General features: G+C 42.3%; 1 protein-coding gene across 1 annotated transcript in view; it reads left to right on the top strand.

The window, feature by feature from the left end:
* LOC139405953 (R-spondin-2-like) overlaps nucleotides 1-24,701 on the top strand; it is a 78,415-nt gene that overhangs the window by 39,253 nt on the left and 14,461 nt on the right. The window contains exons 4-5 of the mRNA XM_071148408.1: nucleotides 11,332-11,475; nucleotides 11,865-12,053. Of these exons, the coding sequence (XP_071004509.1) occupies nucleotides 11,332-11,475; nucleotides 11,865-12,053 (333 nt within the window). The remainder of the gene's footprint in view (nucleotides 1-11,331; nucleotides 11,476-11,864; nucleotides 12,054-24,701) is intronic.

The following is a 24,701-nucleotide window of genomic DNA, read 5'->3' as shown; positions in this document are numbered from 1 at the left end:
TATATACAGTAAGTGATGTGTAAGTTAGCAAACTATGTGTAAGGTCGTTGCATTTGCACCCGTGCTAATGCAAACGAATCATTCCACTTGTCTGGGACATCTATCTGCATGATTTAGGTTTAACGCAGGCTTTTATGACATTATTTAATTCCCAAGCTATGGCATAGACTGTATCAGGCATCAACTGTATTTTCATATGGGTTTAAAATATTAGGAAGAGGGGGTGAATGGTGGATAACAGTGTGCAGAGTTTAACGGTAGGGAAAGTGTTGACAGGGACAGCATGAGAGTAATACTCTGAGCAAAACTTCCTCCCAGGGGCTGTAATAATGGTTTTAAACACTGCTGAGGTGGTGGGGGGGAGAGAGGTTTGGGGGGTGTCCTGGTGGACAAGGCTTTAAGTCTGGGATAGATTGTCCCTATATGCACCCCATTTAACAAACACACACACACAAACAGCTGTAATGCTCACAGAAACCCCAGCAACGATCACCCCCTGCCAGGATGGAAACCATGTCGAGCTGAGCTCATAGTTATGGCCAATATTCTGGAAGTGTGGTTCAAATATCACAGCTCGTCCCGTGCCAATATATATGCCACTCGAGACTCCCCTTGTCCGAGGTGATTTTTAAAACTCCATTTCTGATTTTATTTTTATTGCCTCTCTTGTACTACAAATTGGTAACTGAATATCATTGTTGCATTTTGTTTCTGGTTTGTGCCGTTTTGGATGACTGGTTACACCTTTGTAAGATATTTCATTTTTAAAGTGCATCGTGGGAGTTTGGTGGATTCTGAGGTGGACAGTAGCCACACGTCAGTTCTCCGGGCCAATTGAGTACCGAAGTATGAAGCTCTGTAAAGGAACTAACTCATAATACCATGAGCTACGTTGGCAGCACAGGCAGAAACGGGCTACTCTGCATCTCTGTCTTCCTGTGGGTATTTCCATTGCACATTTTAACCAGAAAAATACCAGTTGCTTTTGGCCTTTGCGCCTTACCAAGGGACAGTTAATCATCACAGCTTTTACAAACCACAGTTTAGACACACTGCCAGACAACACAATGGACACAACCAACTGACATGCCTGTCGTGTCTCCTCTCCACTGGCCCATTCTGACTGACAGGAACACCGGCTCTGTCTCGCCCAGCGGCCCCACGCCAGTGTGTTGGAGAGCATCCACGTGGAAAGACAAGAGGATGTCAGAGGGGAGAACATGCAGCCTTTCCCTGTGACATGAACTCCTGCCATCCATCCACCATGACATGGCCGGGTGGCAGCTAGCAAGCCCAGGGTTAAATGCCAGCCAAACCGTCTGATTTAGAGAGTAGGTCAAAGCGCTATTAGGCTAGCACAAGGCTAGCTGCTTCACTCAGACTCGCTTGGAGAGGAAGGCTGGAAAAATAGGGGTTTGTTTTCCCCCGCTTGAGTGCCAGAGCTTCTTTCTGTCTGATCATGGACATGGACACTGCCGCTGCCTGCTTGTTCAACAGCAGTCCTGGTTAGCATCCTGGAAGACTTTGTGACTTTTCATTAGACTGATGATTGGCTTGACAACCTAACCCCCATAGCTTACAAGAAAGGCCCTCTCTGGGCTCCCAACAGATTCTCCATCTTATGAAAAATTATTTACAGTTTTTAACATGAATATTCTTAGAAATAAATCAAGTGATGGCATATGTCCCATGTCAACCCAATCTCAGGCAGAACACCTCTGAAATTGACAATTGCTTTGAGTGTCCCTGATCAAATTTGCTGATTTTCGATCCAGACCACAGCAGAGAGCGAGAGGGTAGAGTCGCTGCCAGCTAGACTCGCAGGGTTAGATCACGCTTTTAAAGCTCCATGATTCAACTCCAAATGTAGTTGACATGAAAACCACAAACTGAAAAAACAAAAAAAATGGAAACAGTCACATTCATACAAGTGCAACCATGACTTTCCCTTAAAAGATGTTGACCACCTGAAATTTCAGCCTGTTTTGGCAGGTTGGCGTTTTGGCATAATAGAACAATAAGAAAGAGAGTTCCAAACCTCTCTGCCAATAACAACTACTTTTCAGTTTCCCTTCCCCACTCCCAGACAGCCCTACTGCAATTCTTGCTTGAGAAATTGCATTACTAAGAAGCTATTTATTTTTCCTTTTGACCATTTTTAATTGAAAACAATCACAGTACAGTACTTAATTGTTACCCAGAAATTATTTGATATTGAGTTAAAAACTGAGAAACAAGGCTAAGAGGAGATCATGTGTTTTAAGCCTCAATAAGAACATTGAGCCTTCCTTTCATCAGATTCTTGCCAGATCTGATGACCTCATTATTTCTTATTAGTCTCCCAGAGGCACCTAGACGAGACATTGGAGGTGGCACAGAGGTTAATCCCAAAGAGGACTATAACCTGCTCCTATGCATCTGAGGGCCATAGGCCCCTGGGGGCCTTGTCTGGCGCTCTCCTTTGGGCCCCTGGCCACCGCAGAGGCAGCCGGGCAGATGCAGCTCCCTGTGGGAACTTCCCTCATATCCACCCAACTCTGACCCCAGACATACATACATACATACATACTTATTTTAAGAATGTGAAATGTCAGAATAATAGTAGAGAATGATTTATTTAAGCTTTTATTTCTTTCATCACATCCCAGTGGGTCAGACGTTTACATACACTCAATTAGTATTTGGTAGCATTGCCTTTAAAATTGTTTAACTTGGGTCAAATGTTTCGGGTAGCCGTCCACAAGCTTAAGTTGGGTTAATTTTGTCCCATTCCTCCTGACAGAGCTGGTGTAACTGAGTCGGGTTTGTAGGCCTCCTTGCTCGCACATGCTTTTTCAGTTCTGCCCACATATTTTCTATGGAATTGAGGTCAGGGCTTTGTGATGGCCACTCCAATACCTTGACTTTGTTGTTCTTAAGCCATTTTGCCACAACTTTGGAAGTATGCTTGGGGTCATTGTCCATTTGGAAGACCCATTTTTGAGCAAGCTTTAACTTCCTGATGTCTTGAGATGTTGCTTCAATATATCCACATAATTTTCCTGCCTCATGATGCCATCTATTTTGTGAAGTGCACCAGTCGCTCCTGCAGCAAAGCACCCCCACAACATGATGCTGCCACCCCCGTACTTCACGGGTGGGATGGTGTTCTTCGGCTTGCAAGCCTCCCCCTTTATCCTCCAAACATAACGATGGTCATTATAGCCAAACCGTTCTATTTTTGTTTCATCAGACCAGAGGACATTTCTCCAAAAAGTACCGTCTTTGTCCCAATGTGGAGTTGTAAACGGTTTTTGAGCAGTGGCTTCTTCCTTGCTGAGCGGCCTTTCAGGTTATGTCGATATAGGACTCGTTTTACTGTGGATATAGATACTTTTGTACCTATTTTCCCCCTGCATCTTCACAAGGTCCTTTGCTGTTGTTCAGGGATCGATTTGCACTTTTTGCACTAAAGTACGCCAAAAGTACCATCTTTGTCCCGATGTGCAGTTTCAAACCGTAGTCTGGCTTTTTTATGGCGGTTTTGGAACAGTGGCTTCTTCCTTGCTGAGCGGCCTTTCAGGTTATGTCGATATAGGACTCGTTTTACTGTGGCTATAGATACTTTTGTACCCGTTTCTTCCAGCATCTTCACAAGGTCCTTTGCTGTTGTTCTGGGATTGATTTGCACGTTTCACACCAAAGAACGTTCATCTCTAGGAGACAGAACGCGTCTCCTTCCTGAGTGGTATGACGGCTGCGTGGTCCCATGGGGTTTATACTTGTGTACTATTGTTTGTACAGATGAATGTGGTACCTTCAGGCGTTTGGAAATTGCTCCCAAGGATGAACCAGACTTGTTTGATTTCTTTTGATTTTCCCATTATGTCAAGCAAAGAGGCACTGAGCTTGAAGGTAGGCCTTGAAATACATCCACAGGTACACCTCCAATTGACTCATGATGTCAATTAGCCTATCAGAAGCTTCTAAAGCCATGACATAATTTTCTGGAATTTTCCAAGCCGTTTAAAGGCATAGTCAACTTAGTGTATGTTAACTTCTGACCCACTGGAATTGTGATACAGTGAGTTATAAGTGAAATCATCTGTCTGTAAACAATTGTTGGAAAAATGACTTGTGTAATGCACAAAATAGATGTCCTAACCGACTTGCCAAAACTATAGTTTGTTAGCAAGAAATTTGTGGAGTGGTTGAAAAACAAGTTTTAATGACTCCAGCCTAAGTGTATGTAAACTTCCAAATTCCACTGTATTATGCATATGTCATATATCTGTAAAGGAATGCTGTATCTTATTTGATTATATCTGATAAGGAGTAGGACAGGAATCGCTACCACCGGTGTTTGCTAATAAATTTCACTATAAGCTTGTTTTTTGACTTCTATATTGTAAGATGAACTTCAATGTTGTGGCACTCGTTAGTCGTGTGTGTTTCGGTGTACCAGCGTCTCCATTCCTGTTTGTTGTCAGTAACAGCAGGTTGCGCAACATGCCGGTGCTTGAGAGTGTAGTAGTGCCAGATGTTATTTTTTTCTTTTACTTCTTCTTCTTCAGAAAGATCGGTGATGACAGGCCTGGGAAGGCTTGTGTTTGAGGGGTAAAGAGGAGCGCTGCTTTCCAATTTGCTCCTTTGATTTATTGGCTGTTGGGTCCCTGTCTTGGGCCTGACGTGTATTGACACCGAGCCCCACCAATATCTAATTTCAGCGGGAACGAAGAGGAGAGGAGAGAGGGATGAGAGCTAAAAAAAAAAAAATGAAAGTAGGGAGGAGGGAAAGGAGAGCGAGTGCATCCTGCATTTGTGTGGGCCTCTGCCTTACCTCCTCTGTTTCACTCATTCCATGCCAAAATCTCTACAGCACTGCGGAACTCTATTGGCTCAGTGTGTTTATCAAGCAAGGGATAAGCAAGTGTGTGTGTGATATGTTGGACCATGGATGAGATGGTGAGAAGGCAGAAATGTCTATATTGTAAATGTTGGCTGCCTTCCATGTGTCGTTTGTTTTGTTCTGTCTAGGTTGTCTTCAATTGGTACCAAACGGAATAAAACTATTTGTACTTGTCCAGTGTAGGGCAATTCCACTGTAACAGAGTGATGCCGAGACTCAGATTTTTCACTTTATGATGTACAGTATATCCAACAAAAAAACAATGATTGCCAAGTTAAACACACAGAATGACGGTTTGTGCTGTTTGTGGCTCCGTTCTGTTACCAAACTTTGCATCAGCGCTGTTCTTCAAGTAAATGTGTTTTTGTAAAATGTTCAGTGGAAGGTTCTAATCGTTGTCCCTTAGGCATAGAGTTCTATTGTCTGTATAACTTTTCATTCTTTGGTTTTTGTTGGATATGCATTTTTAAAGTAAAAAAAACAGTCTCACTATCACTCTGTTACTGCGGAATTGCCTTACAGTGTGCCCTAATGAACAAGATCCAGGGGTGCAGTGAGGTCTTACAGGCTGCCTCAGACCTCCTCTTGAATCGGAGAGTGACTGTTGTATGCCTCCATATACCACATCCGCACATCCGTTCCAGTAGCACTGGATTTACACGGTTCCTACCCCAACATCCCGTTTCTGCAAATCCCAGCTGGTTGTCACATATGGTTGTCACATCCGGAGAGTTTCTCTCTTTTCCTTTGGATTAAAGCTTATATTAAATGCCATTATATTGCCCTAGGTTGCACTGTGCTTTTACCATTAGATCATTTAGGCTGTAGCTGATTTTATTCATGTCCCAAATATGAAACATATTTTTTTTGTAACTTTTTTCCCAGTTTTTTTTTCTTCACGTACATACATTTGACATATTACATACTACAGACATGGTACTTTTATATACAGCATTCACATGACAAATATATTATGTATACATACAGTACATACAGTGCCTTGCGAAAGTATTCGGCCCCCTTGAACTTTGCGACCTTTTGCCACATTTCAGGCTTCAAACATAAAGATATAAAACTGTATTTTTTTGTGAAGAATCAACAACAAGTGGGACACAATCATGAAGTGGAACGACATTTATTGGATATTTCAAACTTTTTTAACAAATCAAAAACTGAAAAATTGGGCGTGCAAAATTATTCAGCCCCCTTAAGTTAATACTTTGTAGCGCCACCTTTTGCTGCGATTACAGCTGTAAGTCGCTTGGGGTATGTCTCTATCAGTTTTGCACATCGAGAGACTGAATTTTTTTCCATTCCTCCTTGCAAAACAGCTCGAGCTCAGTGAGGTTGGATGGAGAGCATTTGTGAACAGCAGTTTTCAGTTCTTTCCACAGATTCTCAATTGGATTCAGGTCTGGACTTTGACTTGGCCATTCTAACACCTGGATATGTTTATTTTTGAACCATTCCATTGTAGATTTTGCTTTATGTTTTGGATCATTGTCTTGTTGGAAGACAAATCTCCGTCCCAGTCTCAGGTCTTTTGCAGACTCCATCAGGTTTTCTTCCAGAATGGTCCTGTATTTGGCTCCATCCATCTTCCCATCAATTTTAACCATCTTCCCTGTCCCTGCTGAAGAAAAGCAGGCCCAAACCATGATGCTGCCACCACCATGTTTGACAGTGGGTATGGTGTGTTCAGGGTGATGAGCTGTGTTGCTTTTACGCCAAACATAACGTTTTGCATTGTTGCCAAAAAGTTCAATTTTGGTTTCATCTGACCAGAGCACCTTCTTCCACATGTTTGGTGTGTCTCCCAGGTGGCTTGTGGCAAACTTTAAACAACACTTTTTATGGATATCTTTAAGAAATGGCTTTCTTCTTGCCACTCTTCCATAAAGGCCAGATTTGTGCAATATTCGACTGATTGTTGTCCTATGGACAGAGTCTCCCACCTCAGCTGTAGATCTCTGCAGTTCATCCAGAGTGATCATGGGCCTCTTGGCTGCATCTCTGATCAGTCTTCTCCTTGTATGAGCTGAAAGTTTAGAGGGACGGCCAGGTCTTGGTAGATTTGCAGTGGTCTGATACTCCTTCCATTTCAATATTATCGCTTGCACAGTGCTCCTTGGGATGTTTAAAGCTTGGGAAATCTTTTTGTATCCAAATCCGGCTTTAAACTTCTTCACAACAGTATCTCGGACCTGCCTGGTGTGTTCCTTGTTCTTCATGATGCTCTCTGCGCTTTTAACGGACCTCTGAGACTATCACAGTGCAGGTGCATTTATACGGAGACTTGATTACACACAGGTGGATTGTATTTATCATCATTAGTCATTTAGGTCAACATTGGATCATTCAGAGATCCTCACTGAACTTCTGGAGAGAGTTTGCTGCACTGAAAGTAAAGGGGCTGAATAATTTTGCACACCCAATTTTTCAGTTTTTGATTTGTTAAAAAAGTTTGAAATATCCAATAAATGTTGTTCCACTTCATGATTGTGTCCCACTTGTTGTTGATTCTTCACAAAAAAATACAGTTTTATACCTTTATGTTTGAAGCCTGAAATGTGGCAAAAGGTCGCAAAGTTCAAGGGGGCCGAATACTTTCGCAAGGCACTGTATATGTTGTGGCAGGGTAGCCTAGTGGTTAGAGCGTTGGACTAGTAACTGAAAGGTTGCAAGTTCAAATCCCCGAGCTGACAAGGTACAAATCTGTCGTTCTGCCCCTGAACAGGCAGTTAACCCACTGTTCTTAGGCTGTCATTTGTTCTTAACTGACATGCCTAGTTAAATAATGGGTAAAACAAATATATATATATACATACATACATGCATGGATACATACACACACATATATATATATATACGTGGTCAGTTGAAGTTTACATACACTTAGGTTGGAGTCATTAAAACTCTTTTTTTCAACCACTCCACAAATTTCTTGCTAACAAACTATAGTTTTGGCAAGTTGGTTAGGACATCTCCTTTGTGCATAACACAAGTAATTTTTCCCAACTATTGTTTACAGACAGATTATTTAACTTATAATTCACTGTATCACAATTCCAGTGGGTCAGCAGTTTACATACACTAAGTTGACTGTGCCTTTAAACAGCTTGGAAAATTCAGTTCCAGAAAATTATGTCATAGCTTTAGAAGCTTCTGATAGGCTAATTGACAATTGGAGGTGTACCTATGGCTATATTTCAAGGCCTACCTTCAAACTCAGTACCTCATTGCTTGACATCATGGGGAAATCCAAAGAAGTCAGCCAAGACCTCAGAAAAAAAATAGTAGACCTCCACAAGTCTGGTTCATCCCTGGGAGCAATTTCCAAACGCCTGACGGTACCACGACCATCTGTACAAACAATAGTACGCAAGTATTAACACCATGGGACCACGAGCCCTCATACCGCTCAGGAAGGAGACGCATTCTGTCTCCTAGAGATGAATGTACTTTGGTGCGAAAAGTGCAATCAATCCCAGAACAACAGCAAAGGACCTTGTGAAAATGCTGGAGGAAACAGGCACAAAAGGTATCTATATCCACAGTAAAACGAGTCCTATATCGACATAACCTGAAAAGCTGCTCAGCAAGGAAGACGCCACTGCTCCAAAACTGCCATAAGAAAGCCAGACTATGGTTTGCACATGGGGACAAAGAGTGTACTTTTTGAAGAAATTGTCCTCTGGTCTGATGAAACAAAAATATAACTGTTTGGCCATAATGATCATTGTTATGTTTGGAGGATAAAGGGGGAGGCTTGCAAGCCGAAGAACACCATCCCAACCGTGAAGCATGGGGGTGGCAGCATCATGTTGTGGGGGTGCTTTGCTGCAGGAGGGACTGGTGCACTTCACAAAATAGATGGCATTATGAGTGAGGAAAATTATGTGGATATATTGAAGCAACATCTTAAGACATCAGTCAGGAAGTTGAAGCTTGCTCGCAAATGGGTCTTCCAAATGGACAATGACCCCAAGCATACTTCCAAAGTTGTGGCAAAATGGCTTAAGGACAACAAAGTCGAGGTATTGGAGTGGCCATCAGAAAGCCCTGACCTCAATCCTATAGAAAATTTGTGGGCAGAACTGAAAAACCGTGTGCGAGTAAGGAGGCCTACAAACCAAAATTTGACCCAACTTTTTGTGGGAAGCTTGTGGAAGGCTACCCTAAACGTTTGACCCAAGTTAAACAATTTAATGGCAATGCTACCAAGTACTAATTGAGTGTATGTAAACCTCTGACCCACTGGGAATGTGATGAAAGAAATAAAAGCTGAAATAAATCATTTTCTCTACGATTATTCTGACATTTCAAATTCTTAAAAATAAAGTGGTGATCCTAACTGCCAAAAGACAGGGAATTTTTATTCTGATTAAATGTCGGGAATTGTGAAAAACTGACTTTAAATGTATTTGATAAAGGTGTATGTAAACTTCCAACTTCAACTGTGTGTGTGTGTGTGTATATATATATATATATACACGTTTTTATTTATGTTTTTTTCTCCATTGAAACTCAAGATATAGGCATACAGCAGGCCTATACATATCGCATATCAGGAACATCATCCATTAAACTTTGAGGGTGATAATCAAGCATTATGCCAATGACTAGCCAGAGAACCAGCTGTATCTAGGTAAATAATCATCTTTTCAGAAGGTAGGCAACAGGGGCGACAGCGCGATGGGTGTGTCCCCAACCAACTCTGATGTGTGTGTGTGTGTGTGTGTGTATATATAATTATGTGCGTGTGTGTGTATGGTTGTGTGTTTCAATTATGTGTGTGTATGTTTGTGTGTGTACATGACGTGCCGTGTGTATATGTGCGTACTTGTGTACTTATGTGTGTGTTTGCGGCGGGTTTGTTTAGACTGGTCAGGGTTGGAAAAGCGTGAGAGTCAGAGTGAGTGGGTAGAGGCCATACTTAGGGGTTCAAAGTGAAAAGGGGAGGGACCTCCGTCGTTGCGGAGGAATGCAGAGGAGGCCCGATGGTTAGCTGGAGATGGCGTAATTAAGGGGCGTGATTGTGAGAACCTTCTCCGGGCCCACAGTAGGGTCCTAGATAAGAGTTTTGGGCCTTGTACTCTATATCTGTTACATGTGGATAATTACTTCGACACACAATCACACACTCACATGCACACATGGTGACTCTCCCGGAGACACAGAGAAGACCAGATGTCACCACCATACCTGAGAAAGTCTAGTAGAGCGAGTGATTGAGATGACTGCTGCTAGTTCGCTAGCCTATAGGTCAGTGGAAGCTGGTGGGAGGAGGAGGATGGGCTCATTGTCATGGCTGAAATGGAATTAGTGGAACAGAGTCAAACATGTGGTTTCTATAAGTTTGATATGCTTGATACGTCCCATTTATTCCATTCCAGCCATGACAATAAGCCCATCCTCCTATAGGTCCTCCCACCGGCCTCCTCTGATATAGATTGGGGTTAGCCAACCAATCAGACGACTTAGGGATTCTGAGGAGTGTCATAAATTAGACAGCTCGGGTGAGGGCTTCCTTTTAATCATGCAGCCCAGTGCGTCGCCCCGTCGGTGCGGCTCGTGTAATTTGGGCCCCTGCCTGAACGTGCTAATTGCAGAGTAAAAGGCTTGATGACTCGCCACACAGTGCTGCGTTTCAGCCCGGCAGGGTGGGGTGTGGCGTTGTGTTTCTCACCAAAGACATCAGCGTTGGTTAGTTCGTTTGGCAGGGGCTGGCAAACTTTTTGTTCCCCAACCCAAACTAACACAAAACCGAGGATTCTATCGCAGCTGTATGCCATCTTCCTAATCACCAAAAGTTCATTCTTACCTCCATCAATGACGCAATGTCTGATAACACTAAGCTTAGAATAAGCCATATCAAACATACATTGGAAGCATGGGTAACACTAACTTGCTTTAAAAACATATTTAAAACTAAAACGAAATAGAATCCACCCACCAAAACAAAATGGATTCCCTCAAACCCATTCATGGCTAGGACAAGAGAACCAGGCCCAGACCTCTGTGTTGTCTCCAGACTGTCGGATGTCAGGCTAGTGATCTGTTTTCCTGCCTGTGTTGAAAGGGGTCACAGTGAGGTAATGTTTCACTAACTTTGCTGTTGTTATTTCACAGTTCGCACTCTTCACCCGCTCACACTGAAAACCGAGTGTGCTGAAATACAGCACAGCCCTGGAGAGATATGATTATATGATTCACAGGACATCAACACAGAGGCTTTCTTTTGGAGGGGGGCAGTAATCCTTTCAAGAACTCCATCTCCTTCCCCAAACCCCCTTAGTCTTCTATCAACTCCAGATGGTATGAATGTATACTGTACTGTACCGCTGCCTAGTCCTGGCCTTGCCGAGACCTCTTCTCTCCTCTCTTCACTTCCCCTCCTCTCCCCGCGTCGCCTCATCTCTTCTCCTCTTCCCTCCCCACAGGGTGCAGGATAGATAACTGTGAGTCCTGCTTCAGTAAAGACTTCTGCACCAAGTGCAAGGCAGAGTTTTACCTGCACAAAGGGCGCTGCTCCGAGAAGTGCCCCGAGGGCTTTGCGCCCCTGGAGGACACCATGGAGTGTGGAGGTAAGACGGGAAACAGCAAAGACATGTGTGTCTCCGTATTCCCTATGTAGTGCACTACTGGGCTCGGGTCCAAAGTAGTGCACTATATAGGGAATAGGGTGTCTTTTTGGAGTAATTCATACTGTGTTGAAATGTGGAAAGTCGACAATGTGGATCACATTGAGGCAGGATCTCCTAGAACTTATGGCTTTACCCAACAGTCCAACCCAACCTTGTAACCTCTAGTATATGTTTTTGAATGAAACAGTAGAAGGATGGAAAGGACCACACACCAGGAGGTTATGGCCTTCCTAGTCTTTTCACTATGTACTGTAGGGAACCTTGATTTGGACCCTCCATCGAGTCTCCCTGGCGCTACCCTTTAATGACTCATCTCTCTCCCCACGCAGAAGGCTGCGAGGTGGGCCAGTGGAGCGAGTGGGGGTCCTGCACCAGGAGAAACAAAACCTGCGGCTTCAAGTGGGGTCTGGAAACCCGGACGCGGCACATCGTGAAGAAGCCGCCCAAGGACACTATACCCTGCCCCACTATTGCCGAGTCCAAGAGATGCAAAATGGCCATTAGGCACTGCAGGAGAGGTAAGACATAACGCCATATGGGCAGACAGCTGTTTGGGTGGGTAGATGGATAATGTGTGTGTGTGTGTGTGTGTGTGTGTGTGTGTGTGTGTGTGTGTGTGTGTGTGTGTGTGTGTGTGTGTGTGCGTGCGTGTGTGTGTTCGCGTCTGTGTCATCCATCTCTATCTTTAGGGTGTTTTTGGTTTGTGGTGTGTTGTCATGTGCAAGTCTAGCCTCTCCTCAAGGATCATAGTGCTTTAGAACAGCGGTGTCAAACTCATTCCGTGGAGGGCCTAGTGTCTGCAGGCATTTTTTTTTCCCCTTTCATTTAAGGCCTAGATAACCAGGTATGGGGAGTTCTTTACTAATTAGTGACCTTAATTCATCAATCAAGTACACGGCAGGAGCGAAAACCTACAGACACTCGACCCTCCGTGGAATGAGTTTGACACCTGTGTTTTAGAGACTTGTATCTAGGGTAAGGGGCCAGAACTCCCTCTTGGGAGAAACCATTTCCCCTCTCTGGTCTCAGAGTCCCACCAGGTATGTCTGCTGCTCTAGCCCACATTAACCCTGTGTGTCCCTCAAACACAAACCCACCACGTTCTGCCTTTTTTTTTTACCTTTTGGTTTTTAGGTGCACAGTGGCGTTTTCATGCATGAAATATCAGTATTTTTCCATGGCCGCCCCATTCAAGCCAGCTCACCAGGTTTTTCTGGGTATATTTCTCTCTCTCTTTTCAGTGGAATTCTTCAAAGTATGAACTGCAGGTTTCCTCAATGGCACTCTCTGTTTCCTCCCGTCCATTTGAAAGTTATTTGCGGGTACGCACAGCATGTACGTTGACCATTAAATGAGAAGTCAGATCTGGAAATATTTTTTGTGTAAATACAGCTAGGAAAATATTTTTTCTGAAGGTATTCAGTTCTTCACAGATGATCCAAACACACCATTTAGAGCGGTGGCCTCGTTCAAGTGTGCTTATTGACGAGGTGATGACAGAAAAGTTGCCCCTCACTCAAATATGTCCCTAACTCCAGTCAATGTGATTTTGGATTAGGATGTGCTGTGTATACGCTTCCTTAGGCAAAACAAGGAGATATAGGAGTTATAGGGACAGAACGGCAGATTGGGTTCAAGCCTCCCGGAAAATGATGAAAGAGAACATTGTTCAAAAAAAGCAGGAAAATATCCTACTCTCTCCAGGATCTTCCTCCATTTTTGGTATTGCATGTTAAATCCGAGTACCATTTAGTGAGGTGGTGAGAGAGTAAATAAACTTGAAATAAACCATGATTGAGCAATATTGAAGCAGGCAGTGCTTTCTGGCTTGGAAACTGTCCCACTTGGCAGTTTTTTGACTCTAGCTGGGCCATGTGCATGGAACCAACGTTGAAATTACGTTGAATTAACTGTGCCCAGTGAAACTGGCGTGGAAACATTGAAATGATGCATAAACAACATTGATTCAAATAATGTGTGCCCATTGGGGTGATTATGTGTTCCTATCCCCTGTTCTGTTTTTTTCTTTAGGAATTTCTCTCCCCCTAATTTAGCACTGCTTGCTTGACCTTTTCCAAAGTATTTTATGGTCGTCTTTAATTAAAACCTGCCATTGTTGGGCCTGTGTTACTGGCATCAATTATCTAGTATGAGGTCAGTGATGGGGAGTTATTGTGAAAAGTCTCAATTGAATGCATAGCAAAGCTATTTTTCTGCTAGCCTGTAGAAACCAAGTGATGGGGGCCTCTAACGTCAACCTTGCTTATCACTCCTGTCTCATGGTTGATACGGTCACCTATTAGTGTCTTCACCCCATTCAATGTTTCTGGGAATGGTCCATGTCTTCAATTGAGTTGTATAGTTAAAGTTGTCTGTAGTCGTTGCTGTGTGCTCTTTTTGGTTACAAGAATGGCAGAGGTGGCTCGTATCATAAAGTTGAGTTTTGTACTTAAACAAAACTGTTAACTCCCCGACCCTCAAGCCGCTCAAGTGGTAGTGAAAAATCCTATCCCCCAAAACTAAGCCTGTGAAACGAAAGACTCGTCCATGTCAAGCTGTTTAAATAAATACTATGTAAAATGGAAGCCATTTAAGTCGGGCGGGATAAGGGAATGCCAAGAAAGAAAAGAACAAGACATCCTCAGGGTTCCACACAGCACAGAGATTCATTTCAGGCAGGCAGCATGGACCCAGTCCCAGTTCCAGACCGACTGACATTGTAAAATAATCACTTCACATAAGTGAAAGTGAAGAGTAATCCAATGGGAGGAATGTCTGTTTTTCCCTTTGGTGTGCAGGTGACCAGGAAGTGGTCCAAGCCGGTGGATGAAGATCAAGAGGTTCATGGAAAGGCCTCATTACGCCCGGGTTCATTATTAAATACCTCCCAGTTGACCTTTTAAATTACAACATATTCAAGGGACTTTGGTCAGTAAGTCCCTCCAATGCAATCTAATACACCATGGCTTTGCTCCGCAATATAACAAATTACGTCTCAAGATGTAAATAGGATTTTTCCCAAGCTATAACCACAATGTATGTTTTTTTTCTTCTAAATATACCTTTACAACAATACAAACCAACAAGAAAATCAGTTAGAGTGTGAACTAGAGTAGAATCCCGAGTGACACGGAGGAAAGGCTGGGTTAAGAAAATATAATTTCTTCCCACTGAACACCAGTATTTGGGATACGTATTGGGTTAGATTGCTATGGATTCAAATGAGACAGGAAATATATACAGTATATAGTCGTGGCCAAAAGTTTTGAGAATGACACAAATATTAATTTCCACAACGTTTGCTGCTTCAGTGTCTTTAGATATTTTTGTCAGATGTTACAATGGAACACTGAAATATAATTACAAGCATTTCATAAGTGTCAAAGGCTTTTATTGACAATTACATGAAGTTGATGCAAAGAGTCAATATTTGCGATGTTGACGCTTCTTTTTCAAGAACTCTGCAATCCACCCTGGCATGCTGTCAATTAACTTCTGGACCACATCCTGACTGATGGCAGCCCATTCTTGCATAATCAATGCTTGGAGTTTGTCAGAATGTGTGGGTTTTTGTTTGTCCACCCACTTCTTAAGCATTGACCACAAGTTCTCAATGGGATTAGGGTCTGGGGAGTTTCCTGGCCATGGACCCAAAATATAGATGTTTTGTTACCCAAGCCACTTAGTTATCATTTTTGCCTTATGGCAAGGTGCTCCATCATGCTGGAAAAGGCATTGTTCATCACCAAACTGTTCCTGGATGGTTGGGAGAAGTTGCTCTCAGAGGATGTGCTGGTACCATTCTTTATTCATGGCTGTGTTCTTAGGCAAAATTGTGAGTGAGCCCACTCCCTTGGCTGAGAAGCAACCCCATAAATGAATGGTCTCAAGATGCTTTACTGTTGGGATGACACAGGACTGATGGTAGCGCTCACCTTGTCTTCTCCAGACAAGCTTTTTTTCTGGATGCCCCAAACAATCGGAAAGGGGATACATCAGAGAAAATTACTTTACCCCAGTCTTCAGCAGTCCAATCCCTGTACCTTTTGCAGAATATCAGTCTGTCCCTGATGTTTTTCCTGGAGAGAAGTGGCTTCTTTGCTGCCCTTCTTGACACCAGGCCATCCTCCAAAAGTCTTCGCCTCACTGTGCGTGCAGATGCACTCGCACCTGCCTGCTGCCATTCCTGAGCAAGCTCTGTACTGGTGGTGCCCCGATCCCGCAACTGAATCAACTTTAGGAGATGGTCCTGGAGCTTGCTGGACTTTCTTGGGTGCCCTGAAACCTTCTTCACAACAATTGAACCGCTCTCCTTGAAGTTCTTGATGATCCGATAAATGGTTGATTTAGGTGCAATCTCACTGGCAGCAATATCCTTGCCTGTGAAGCTCTTTTTGTGCAAAGCAATGATGACGGCACGTGTTTCCTTGCAGTTAACCATGGTTGACAGAGGAAGAACAATGATTCGAAGCACCACCCTCCTTTTGAAGATTCCAATCTGTTATTCAAACTCAATCAGTATTACAGAGTTATCTCCAGCCTTGTCCTCGTCAACACTCACACCTGTGTTAAAGAGAGAATCACTGACATGATGTCAGCTGGTCCTTTTGTGGCAGGGCTGAAATGCAGTGGAAATGTTTTTGGGGGATTCAGTTCATTTGCATGGCAAAGGGGGACTTTGCAATTAATTGCAATTCATCTGATCACTCTTCATAACATTCTGGAATATATGCAAATTGCCATCATACAAATTGAGGCAGCAGACTTTGTGAAATGTATATTTGTGTCATTCTCAACTTTTGGCAACGACAGTTGAAGTCAGAAGTTTACATACACTTATGTTGGAGTCATTAAAACTATTTTTTCTTATCAACAAACTCTAGTTTTTGCAAGTTGGTTAGGACATTTACTACGTGCATGACACATGTCATTTTTACAAACATTGTTTACAGACAGATTATTTCACTTATTATTCACTGTATCACAATTCCAGTGGGTCAGAAGTTTACATACACTAAGCCTTTAAACAGCTTGGAAAATTCCAGAAAATGATGTCATGACTTTAGAAGCTAGGCTAATTGACATAATTTGAGTCAATAGGAGGTGTACCTGTGGATATATTTCAAGGCCTACTTTCAAACTCAGTGCCTCTTTGCTTGACGTCATGGGAAAATCAAAAGAAATCAGCCAAGACCTCGGAAACAACATTGTAGACCTCCACAAGTCTGGTTCATCCTTGGGAGCAATTTCCAAACGTCTGAATGTATCACGTTCATCTGTACAAACAATAGTGCGCAAGTATAAACACCATGGGACCACGCAGCCATCATACCGCTCAGGAGGGAGATGTGTTCTGTCTCCTAGAGATGAACGTTCTTTGGTGTGAAATGTGCAAATCAATCCCAGAACAACAGCAAAGGACCTTGTGAAGATGCTGGAAGAAACGGGTACAAAAGTATCTATAGCCACAGTAAAACGAGTCCTATATCGACATAACCTGAAAGGCCGCTCAGCAAGGAAGAAGCCACTGTTCCAAAACCGCCATAAAAAAGCCAGACTACGGTTTGAAACTGCACATCGGGACAAAGATGGTACTTTTTGGAGAAATGTCCTCTGGTCTGATGAGAAAAAAATAGAACCGTTTGACCATAATGACCATCGTTATGTTTGGAGGGTAAAGGGGGGGGTCTTGCAAGCCGAAGAACACCATCCCAACTGTGAAGCACGGGGGTGGCAGCACATTGTTGTGGGGGTGCTTTGCGGCAGGAGGGACTGGTGCACTTCACAAAATAGATGACATCATGAGGTAGGAAAATTGCGTGGATATATTGAAGCAACATCTCAAGACATCAGTCAGGAAGTTAAGTCTTCAAAATGGACAATGACCCCAAGCATACTTCCAAAGTTGTGGCAAAATGGCTTAAGGACAACAAAGTCAAGGTATTGGGAGTGGCCATCACAAAGCCCTGACCTCAATCCTATAGAACATTTGTGGGCAGAACTGAAAAAGTGTGTGCGAGCAAAGAGGCCTACAAACCTGATTCAGTTATCCAGCTCTGTCAGGAGGAATGGGCCAAAATTAACCCAACTTATTGTGGGAAGCTTGTGGAAGGCTACCCGAAGCGTTTGACCCAAGTTAAGCAATTTAAAGGCAACGCCAGCAAATACTAATTGAGTGTATGCAAACTTCTGACCCACCGGGTATATGATGAAAGAAATAAAAGCTGAAATCATTCTCTCTGCTATTATTCTGATATTTCACATTCTTGAAATAAAGTGGTGATCCTAACTGACCTAAGACAGGGAATTTTTACTAGGATTAAATGTCAGGAATTGTGAAACACCTTAGCCAAATACATTTAAACTCAGTTTATGTAAACTTACGACTTCAACTGTGGGTAAATATATATATATATATATATATATATATATATATATATATACAGTGCCTTGCGAAAGTATTCGGCCCCCTTGAACTATGCGACCTTTTGCCACATTTCAGGCTTCAAACATAAAGATATAAAACTGTATTTTTTTGTGAAGAATCAACAACAAGTGGGACACAATCATGAAGTGGAACGACATTTATTGGATATTTCAAACTTTTTTAACAAATCAAAAACTGAAAAATTGGGCGTGCAAAATTATTCAGCCCCTTTACTTTCAGTGCAGCAAACTCTCTCCAGAAGTTCAGTGAGGATCTCTGAATGATCCAATGTTGACCTAAATGACTAATGATGATAAATACAATCCACCTGTGTGTAATCAAGTCTCCGTATAAATGCACCTGCACTGTGATAGTCTCAGAGGTCCGTTAAAAGCGCAGAGAGCATCATGAAGAACAAGGAACACACCAGGCAGGTCCGAGATACTGTTGTGAAGAAGTTTAAAGCTGGATTTGGATACAAAAAGATTTCCCAAGCTTTAAACATCCCAAGGAGCGCTGTGCAAGCGATAATATTGAAATGGAAGGAGTATCAGACCACTGCAAATCTAGCAAGACCTGGCCGCCCCTCTAAACTTTCAGCTCATACAAGGAGAAGACTGATCAGAGATGCAGCCAAGAGGCCCATGATCACTCTGGATGAACTGCAGAGATCTACAGCTGAGGTGGGAGACTCTGTCCATAGGACAACAATCAGTCGTATATTGCACAAATCTGGCCTTTATGGAAGAGTGGCAAGAAGAAAGCCATTTCTTAAAGATATCCATAAAAAGTGTCGTTGAAAGTTTGCCACAAGCCACCTGGGAGACACACCAAACATGTGGAAGAAGGTGCTCTGGTCAGATGAAACCAAAATTGAACTTTTTGGCAACAATGCAAAACATTATGTTTGGCGTAAAAGCAACACAGCTCATCACCCTGAACACACCATACCCACTGTCAAACATGGTGGTGGCAGCATCATGGTTTGGGCCTGCTTTTCTTCAGCAGGGACAGGGAAGATGGTTAAAATTGATGGGAAGATGGATGGAGCCAAATACAGGACCATTCTGGAAGAAAACCTGATGGAGTCTGCAAAAGACCTGAGACTGGGACGGAGATTTGTCTTCCAACAAGACAATGATTCAAAACATAAAGCAAAATCTACAATGGAATAGTTCAAAAATAAACATATCCAGGTGTTAGAATGGCCAAGTCAAAGTCCAGACCTGAATCCAATTGAGAATCTGTGGAAAGAACTGAAAACTGCTGTTCACAAATGCTCTCCATCCAACCTCACTGAGCTCGAGCTGTTTTGCAAGGAGGAATGGAAAAAAATTCAGTCTCTCGATGTGCATCGATAGAGACATACCCCAAGCGACTTACAGCTGTAATCGCAGCAAAAGGTGGCGCTACAAAGTATTAACTTAAGGGGGCTGAATAATTTTGCACGCCCAATTTTTCAGTTTTTGATTTGTTAAAAAAGTTTGAAATATCTAATAAATGTCGTTCCACTTCATGATTGTGTCCCACTTGTTGTTGATTCTTCACAAAAAAATACAGTTTTATATCTTTATGTTTGAAGCCTGAAATGTGGCAAAAGGTCGCAAAGTTCAAGGGGGCCGAATACTTTCGCAAGGCACTGTATATAGATGTATAGATATGTATATATATATATATATATATATATATATATATATATATGTATATATATATATATATGTATATATTACGTGTATGTAGGTATACATTATTTATGATAATGTTTATCTGATCGCCTCCAGCTTGCATTTCCATGCACTTAAATAACACTGGAAGTCATTTACAGATTCATGTCACCCATCTTAACTCTGACGCACATGGCCCAGCTCGAGTCAAGGATCTTTCTTCCTCAGTGTCTTCTGGAGACATAATCCCTCATCAAGAAAATGTACATGGAGAGAGATAGTCAAAGCCCAGATAATGTCAAAGACGTCAAGAAACAAAGCATTTCTCAACGAAATGCGAAGATGTGTCTGAAGGGTGTCTGATATATTCACGACACCAAGAGACAAAAAAAATACTATTTACGCACTATTCACACATTCATATTCTTATATCCAGCACAGTTAAATGAGATTTTTAGAAAGAGGAGGTGCTGTGATACAATATTCTTTTTAATCTGTTTTTTCAAGCTAAACTTACATTTTGCACGAGTAACCTCTGGTGGCAGAGCATCCCACGATGACACGGCTCTATACATAACTGATCAACGCATTAAATCTGTTTTTGGTTTGGGAACCATGAAGAAACCTGTAGTGTCGTGTCTGGTTGAGTACAGTATGTATGTTTGTTTACCAAAATAATAGGAGGGAATCAAATCAAACTTAATTTGATTAAAGTACATTTAAAGTTGGATTTGATTTAGTCCTATAACTTATTCTTTAACTTAGATTTTTGTTTTGTTTTGAGATAGAGACGTGAATCCAACATGACAATTATTCATTTGTAGACCAACTGGAATTAAAGCCAGACCAAGTCAGTGCACAGATGGAACTATCCAAACAGAAGATACATCTCCTTCAAATGTTGATATTTGGTTGCGTTGACAACCAAACAATTCAATATCACTTTTGAAGTCAAATAAATAGCCTGTTAACTTGACGACAGTTAACAAATGACATGTTGGATTCACGTCTCCAACTCAACCAAAAATGAAAGTTGAAAAATGGGTTTAAGCCAAAGGCTCAAATGGAACTTTTCCAGCAGTACTGTAGATACTGCTCTTTTAAACGTAGATATTTTGTTGCATTGTCAACCAAACACAATTCAATATTACTTTTACAGTAAATAGCCTAAAGTTAAGGCTATCTTACAAACTAATGTAACGTTCAACCTCAAAAGTAGTTACACATCCATGGCCACATTTTGAGGTTACTGTAACCACACTTGTCGTCACATGTAATCATCAAGTGTGCATGTTCAAGATGGCATGAATCGGTTGTCGCAGGTTTGTGAGATCTTCACAATCACTGTAATAATCTGTGCAGAATCTGCAATCCAGGTCATTTGGTTGTGCTATTTGATGAAGCAAAGTGATTACACATTAATATGTGGTATAAATAAACACAACATCTGACATTGTATTCCTATTTGAACCTTGCCATGCTTTTAAAATGATTGAAAGCACTGTGATAAACATTGGGTGAATTATTATTATTATTGGAATTTGGTTGTGCTTTTAGATGGTTGAAATCATAGTAATATGATATTGGAAATTCAACTAACTTTTGGCTGTCTTTGAGTGGGTTAATATAGGTTGTAATCTCATTGATCAATGTCAAACAAATATTAGCCAATTATCCACGTTGATATGAGTGGGTATATTCTGACTCCGCTCGCATGGCGTCTCTGTAACCTGGACTCAGGGGTAGATGTAACAACCTCCTGTAACATTGTGTCTTATGGAACCATACCAAACATAACATATCATACTCATTTGAGTGTCCTGGATTCACACAAAAAAATCACAAAAATTGTGGCGTCTGGTTTGCTTATTATAAATATTTTTTTTTATTATTTATACTTTTGATATTTTAAGGATATTTTAGCAATTCCGTTTACTGTTGATACTTAAGTATATTTAAAACCAAATACGTTTAGACTTACTCAAGTAGTATTTTACTGGGTGACTTTTACTTGAGTCATTTTCTATTAAGGTATCTTTATTTTGACTATCTTTACCTTTTCCACCACTGCTGTTGGGTGCCAGTCTTCTTCTCCTCACCTCTTTCCTCCCTCAGGGATGACAGACTGCTGTTCTGTTGCTTCCATCCTCTCCTCTCTCCCCAGGGTGGTCTGCTGAAAGGGCCAGAAACATGCCTGATCAGTAGCTGTTCCATTGGCCTCTGCAATGACACGCTGACTCTCTCTCTCTCTCTCTCTCTCTCTCTCTCTCTCTCTCTCTCTCTCTCTCTCTCTCTCTCTCTCTCTCTCTCTCTCTCTCTCTTCAACTTCAATATGCATTTAATTGCATGATAACAAGGTCAATGTTGACAAAGCAAAGTGATACATAACAATTAGGAAAGCAACAGCAACAATTCAATAAGAATAAAAAAATATATATATATATATATCCAATACAAAAAAAATGTAATAATGGTGAACGTTCAGAAGTCTAATTCAGTACATGGAGAATTTGTACTTTCTTCCCTTAGCTTGTGGCAAGCTGTGACATATTGTGCTGCACACTAATACGCATCAGACCTTTCCCCAAAAAGTATAGAGTATAAGTGTCTCTTTGTTTGATCGTTCTGTGAATGGGAACATTTTACTTTTTTCACTTGGGGAAGAAGGAATCTCGAACCAATATGTATGGGCCAAAAGATTAGAAAGTGTACTTTCTCTTTCTCCCGACCCACTGTAATGACATAGTCGCTCTGGCCAGCCATGTTTTTGTTGTGGCGTCCTGTTTCAATTGCCAGGCTACGATTACTAATTATGTATTTAGTTAAAGACTACATCTGCATTAGGTGGAAACAGCGCAGCGTCCACCCCACCACTGTTGTTATTGTTTTTGTTGCCAAGCTGAAGAGACGTCGCGCAGCATAGTCAAAACAACTGCAGTACATATTGTGGGGGGGGGGGGGGACTGCCAATAGTCAATGTATGTGTTCTTATTATTCACCTCCAGCTGTCTAAATTCTGCTCTCGGGGCCTCTCTCTCTCTCTCTGGAGTCTTAAGCTGCTCAGTGTTGACGCAATTAGGATTCTCCCTCAGGAGATTTCACCGCAATCCTAAAAATATAGAAACATGAATCCTGTCATCAGACTCTGGTTTACAAACAGAGATATAACATGTACATCTCTCCATATCCCTCTCTCTCTCCCACTCTCTCCCTCTATCTCTCTACCTCTATCTCTCTCTCACTCTCTCCCTCTATCTCTCTCTACCTCTCTGTCTCTCTCTCTCTCTCTCTCTCTCTACCTCTCTGTCTCTACCTCTCTGTCTCTCTGTCTCTGTCTCTGTCTCTCTCTCTCTCTCTCTCTCTCTCTCTCTCTCTCTCTCTCTCTCTCTCTCTCTCTCTCTCTCTCTGTCTCTCTCTCTGTCTCTCTCTCTTTTACACTGTAACTTCCTCTTTCTGCTTAAATTCATTGCAGACAGCCCACCCCCCCACCCTTCTCCTAACCTCCAAGTGATGGGTTATTCCATTTTAATAGTATTAGATGCTGTGTAAACAACTTAAAATGTATAAGCTCTAAAAACGCCTACTTAATCTTTCTGTGATCCCTGGTTTTTGGATTTAGGCTGAGTAGTCAGGTCTTACACAAACACACCATTGAACCTCATTGGCTAATTTTCTACTGCTCTGCAAATCCGCTCTCAGATTCACAGACGGCTCCGAAGTCGCCAGTTGTCATTGAAAAGCGTGACATTTGGGTAACTCTTGTTTGCGTTTTCTGTGTAAATACGCAAAAAACAAAATGACTAGCCAGCCCAGAGTGGGATCATTTCTAGCCACAGAAAGACGGAGACATGAGATGAGCCAAGACTCCCAGGCACCATGGCGACAGCGTGGATTTGGAGAGTGTAAGGTAGACTGTTAGAGAAAGAGAGACCCCATAATGATTGTCTACGGTCATTGGGTTAGGTACCTGTGAAAGAGAGACCCCATAATGATTGTCTACGGTCATTGGGTTAGGTACCTGTGAAAGAGAGACCCCATAATGATTGTCTACGGTCATTGGGTTAGGTACCTGTGAAAGAGAGACCCCATAATGATTGTCTACGGTCATTGGGTTAGGTACCTGTGAAAGAGAGACCCCATAATGATTGTCTATTGTCATTGGGTTAGGTACCTGTGCTGGAAGCGGAGAGGAGCAGAAGTAGTAGGCCAGTGTGGTGGGGGCTAATGATCTCCCCTGTGTGTAAGAGGAGAAACCTTCTCTGCTGTAGAGCTCATCTGAGGCCAAGCCCTCCATCGCACTATCATCAATCATACACTTAGCTAAACGTCTCAGAACAGGCCCCAAGCACTTGCCTTGCCTTAGCCAGGCTGCAAATGCTTCTCATTGGAAAACCACTTGTGTGTCTGTTTCCGTGTCTGTACAATTGTGCAATGCATACGGTACCTTTTTTCAGCCTATGAAAAAAGTTCCGACTTGTTATACAGTATTAGTATTTCAGTATTAGTAGTATTTCAGTATTTCAGTGTCCATATAAAGTAACATGGCTAGATGAAAGCTACAAGGCCTGTGAGGTCTTCGTCAGCCATTAAAGAGCTATGGAATCGGACAGAGAGTGATAGGCAGCAGCTTTGTGCTCAGCAGCCACCTCAGAGTGTGTCCACAGGTTCTGTCTAACCCAGTGTGGTTGTGAAGTGAACACACAGGGCTGTGGACCAGGTTCTGTCTAACCCTTAAGTGTGGGTCTGTAGATTTTGTCTACCCCAGTGTGGTTCTGCAGTGTGGTTCTGTAGGGAACACACAGCTCTGTGGACCTCCTGGCCGTCTCCGTCTGGGAACCATGTGTGGCGGTCGGTTTGGTCCTCCTGTAAAACGATGCTTTGAGAAGTGTGACTGCCCCAAATCCGTTTGGGAGGAAGCGCGGCCGCCTGTCTGTAACACACACCGTCCGTGACACCAACAAGCTCAAGCTAGGATTCGCTTGATGTGTGTGTGTGTGTGTCAAATCAAAGTTGATTCACATGACAGAATACAATGGGTGTAAGCCATACAGTGAAATGCTTATATTCAAGTTCTT

This window comes from Oncorhynchus clarkii, chromosome 3 (assembly GCF_045791955.1).
Source record: "Oncorhynchus clarkii lewisi isolate Uvic-CL-2024 chromosome 3, UVic_Ocla_1.0, whole genome shotgun sequence".
Classification (NCBI taxonomy): domain Eukaryota; kingdom Metazoa; phylum Chordata; class Actinopteri; order Salmoniformes; family Salmonidae; genus Oncorhynchus; species Oncorhynchus clarkii.
This window is presented reverse-complemented; position numbering and strand designations above follow the sequence as displayed.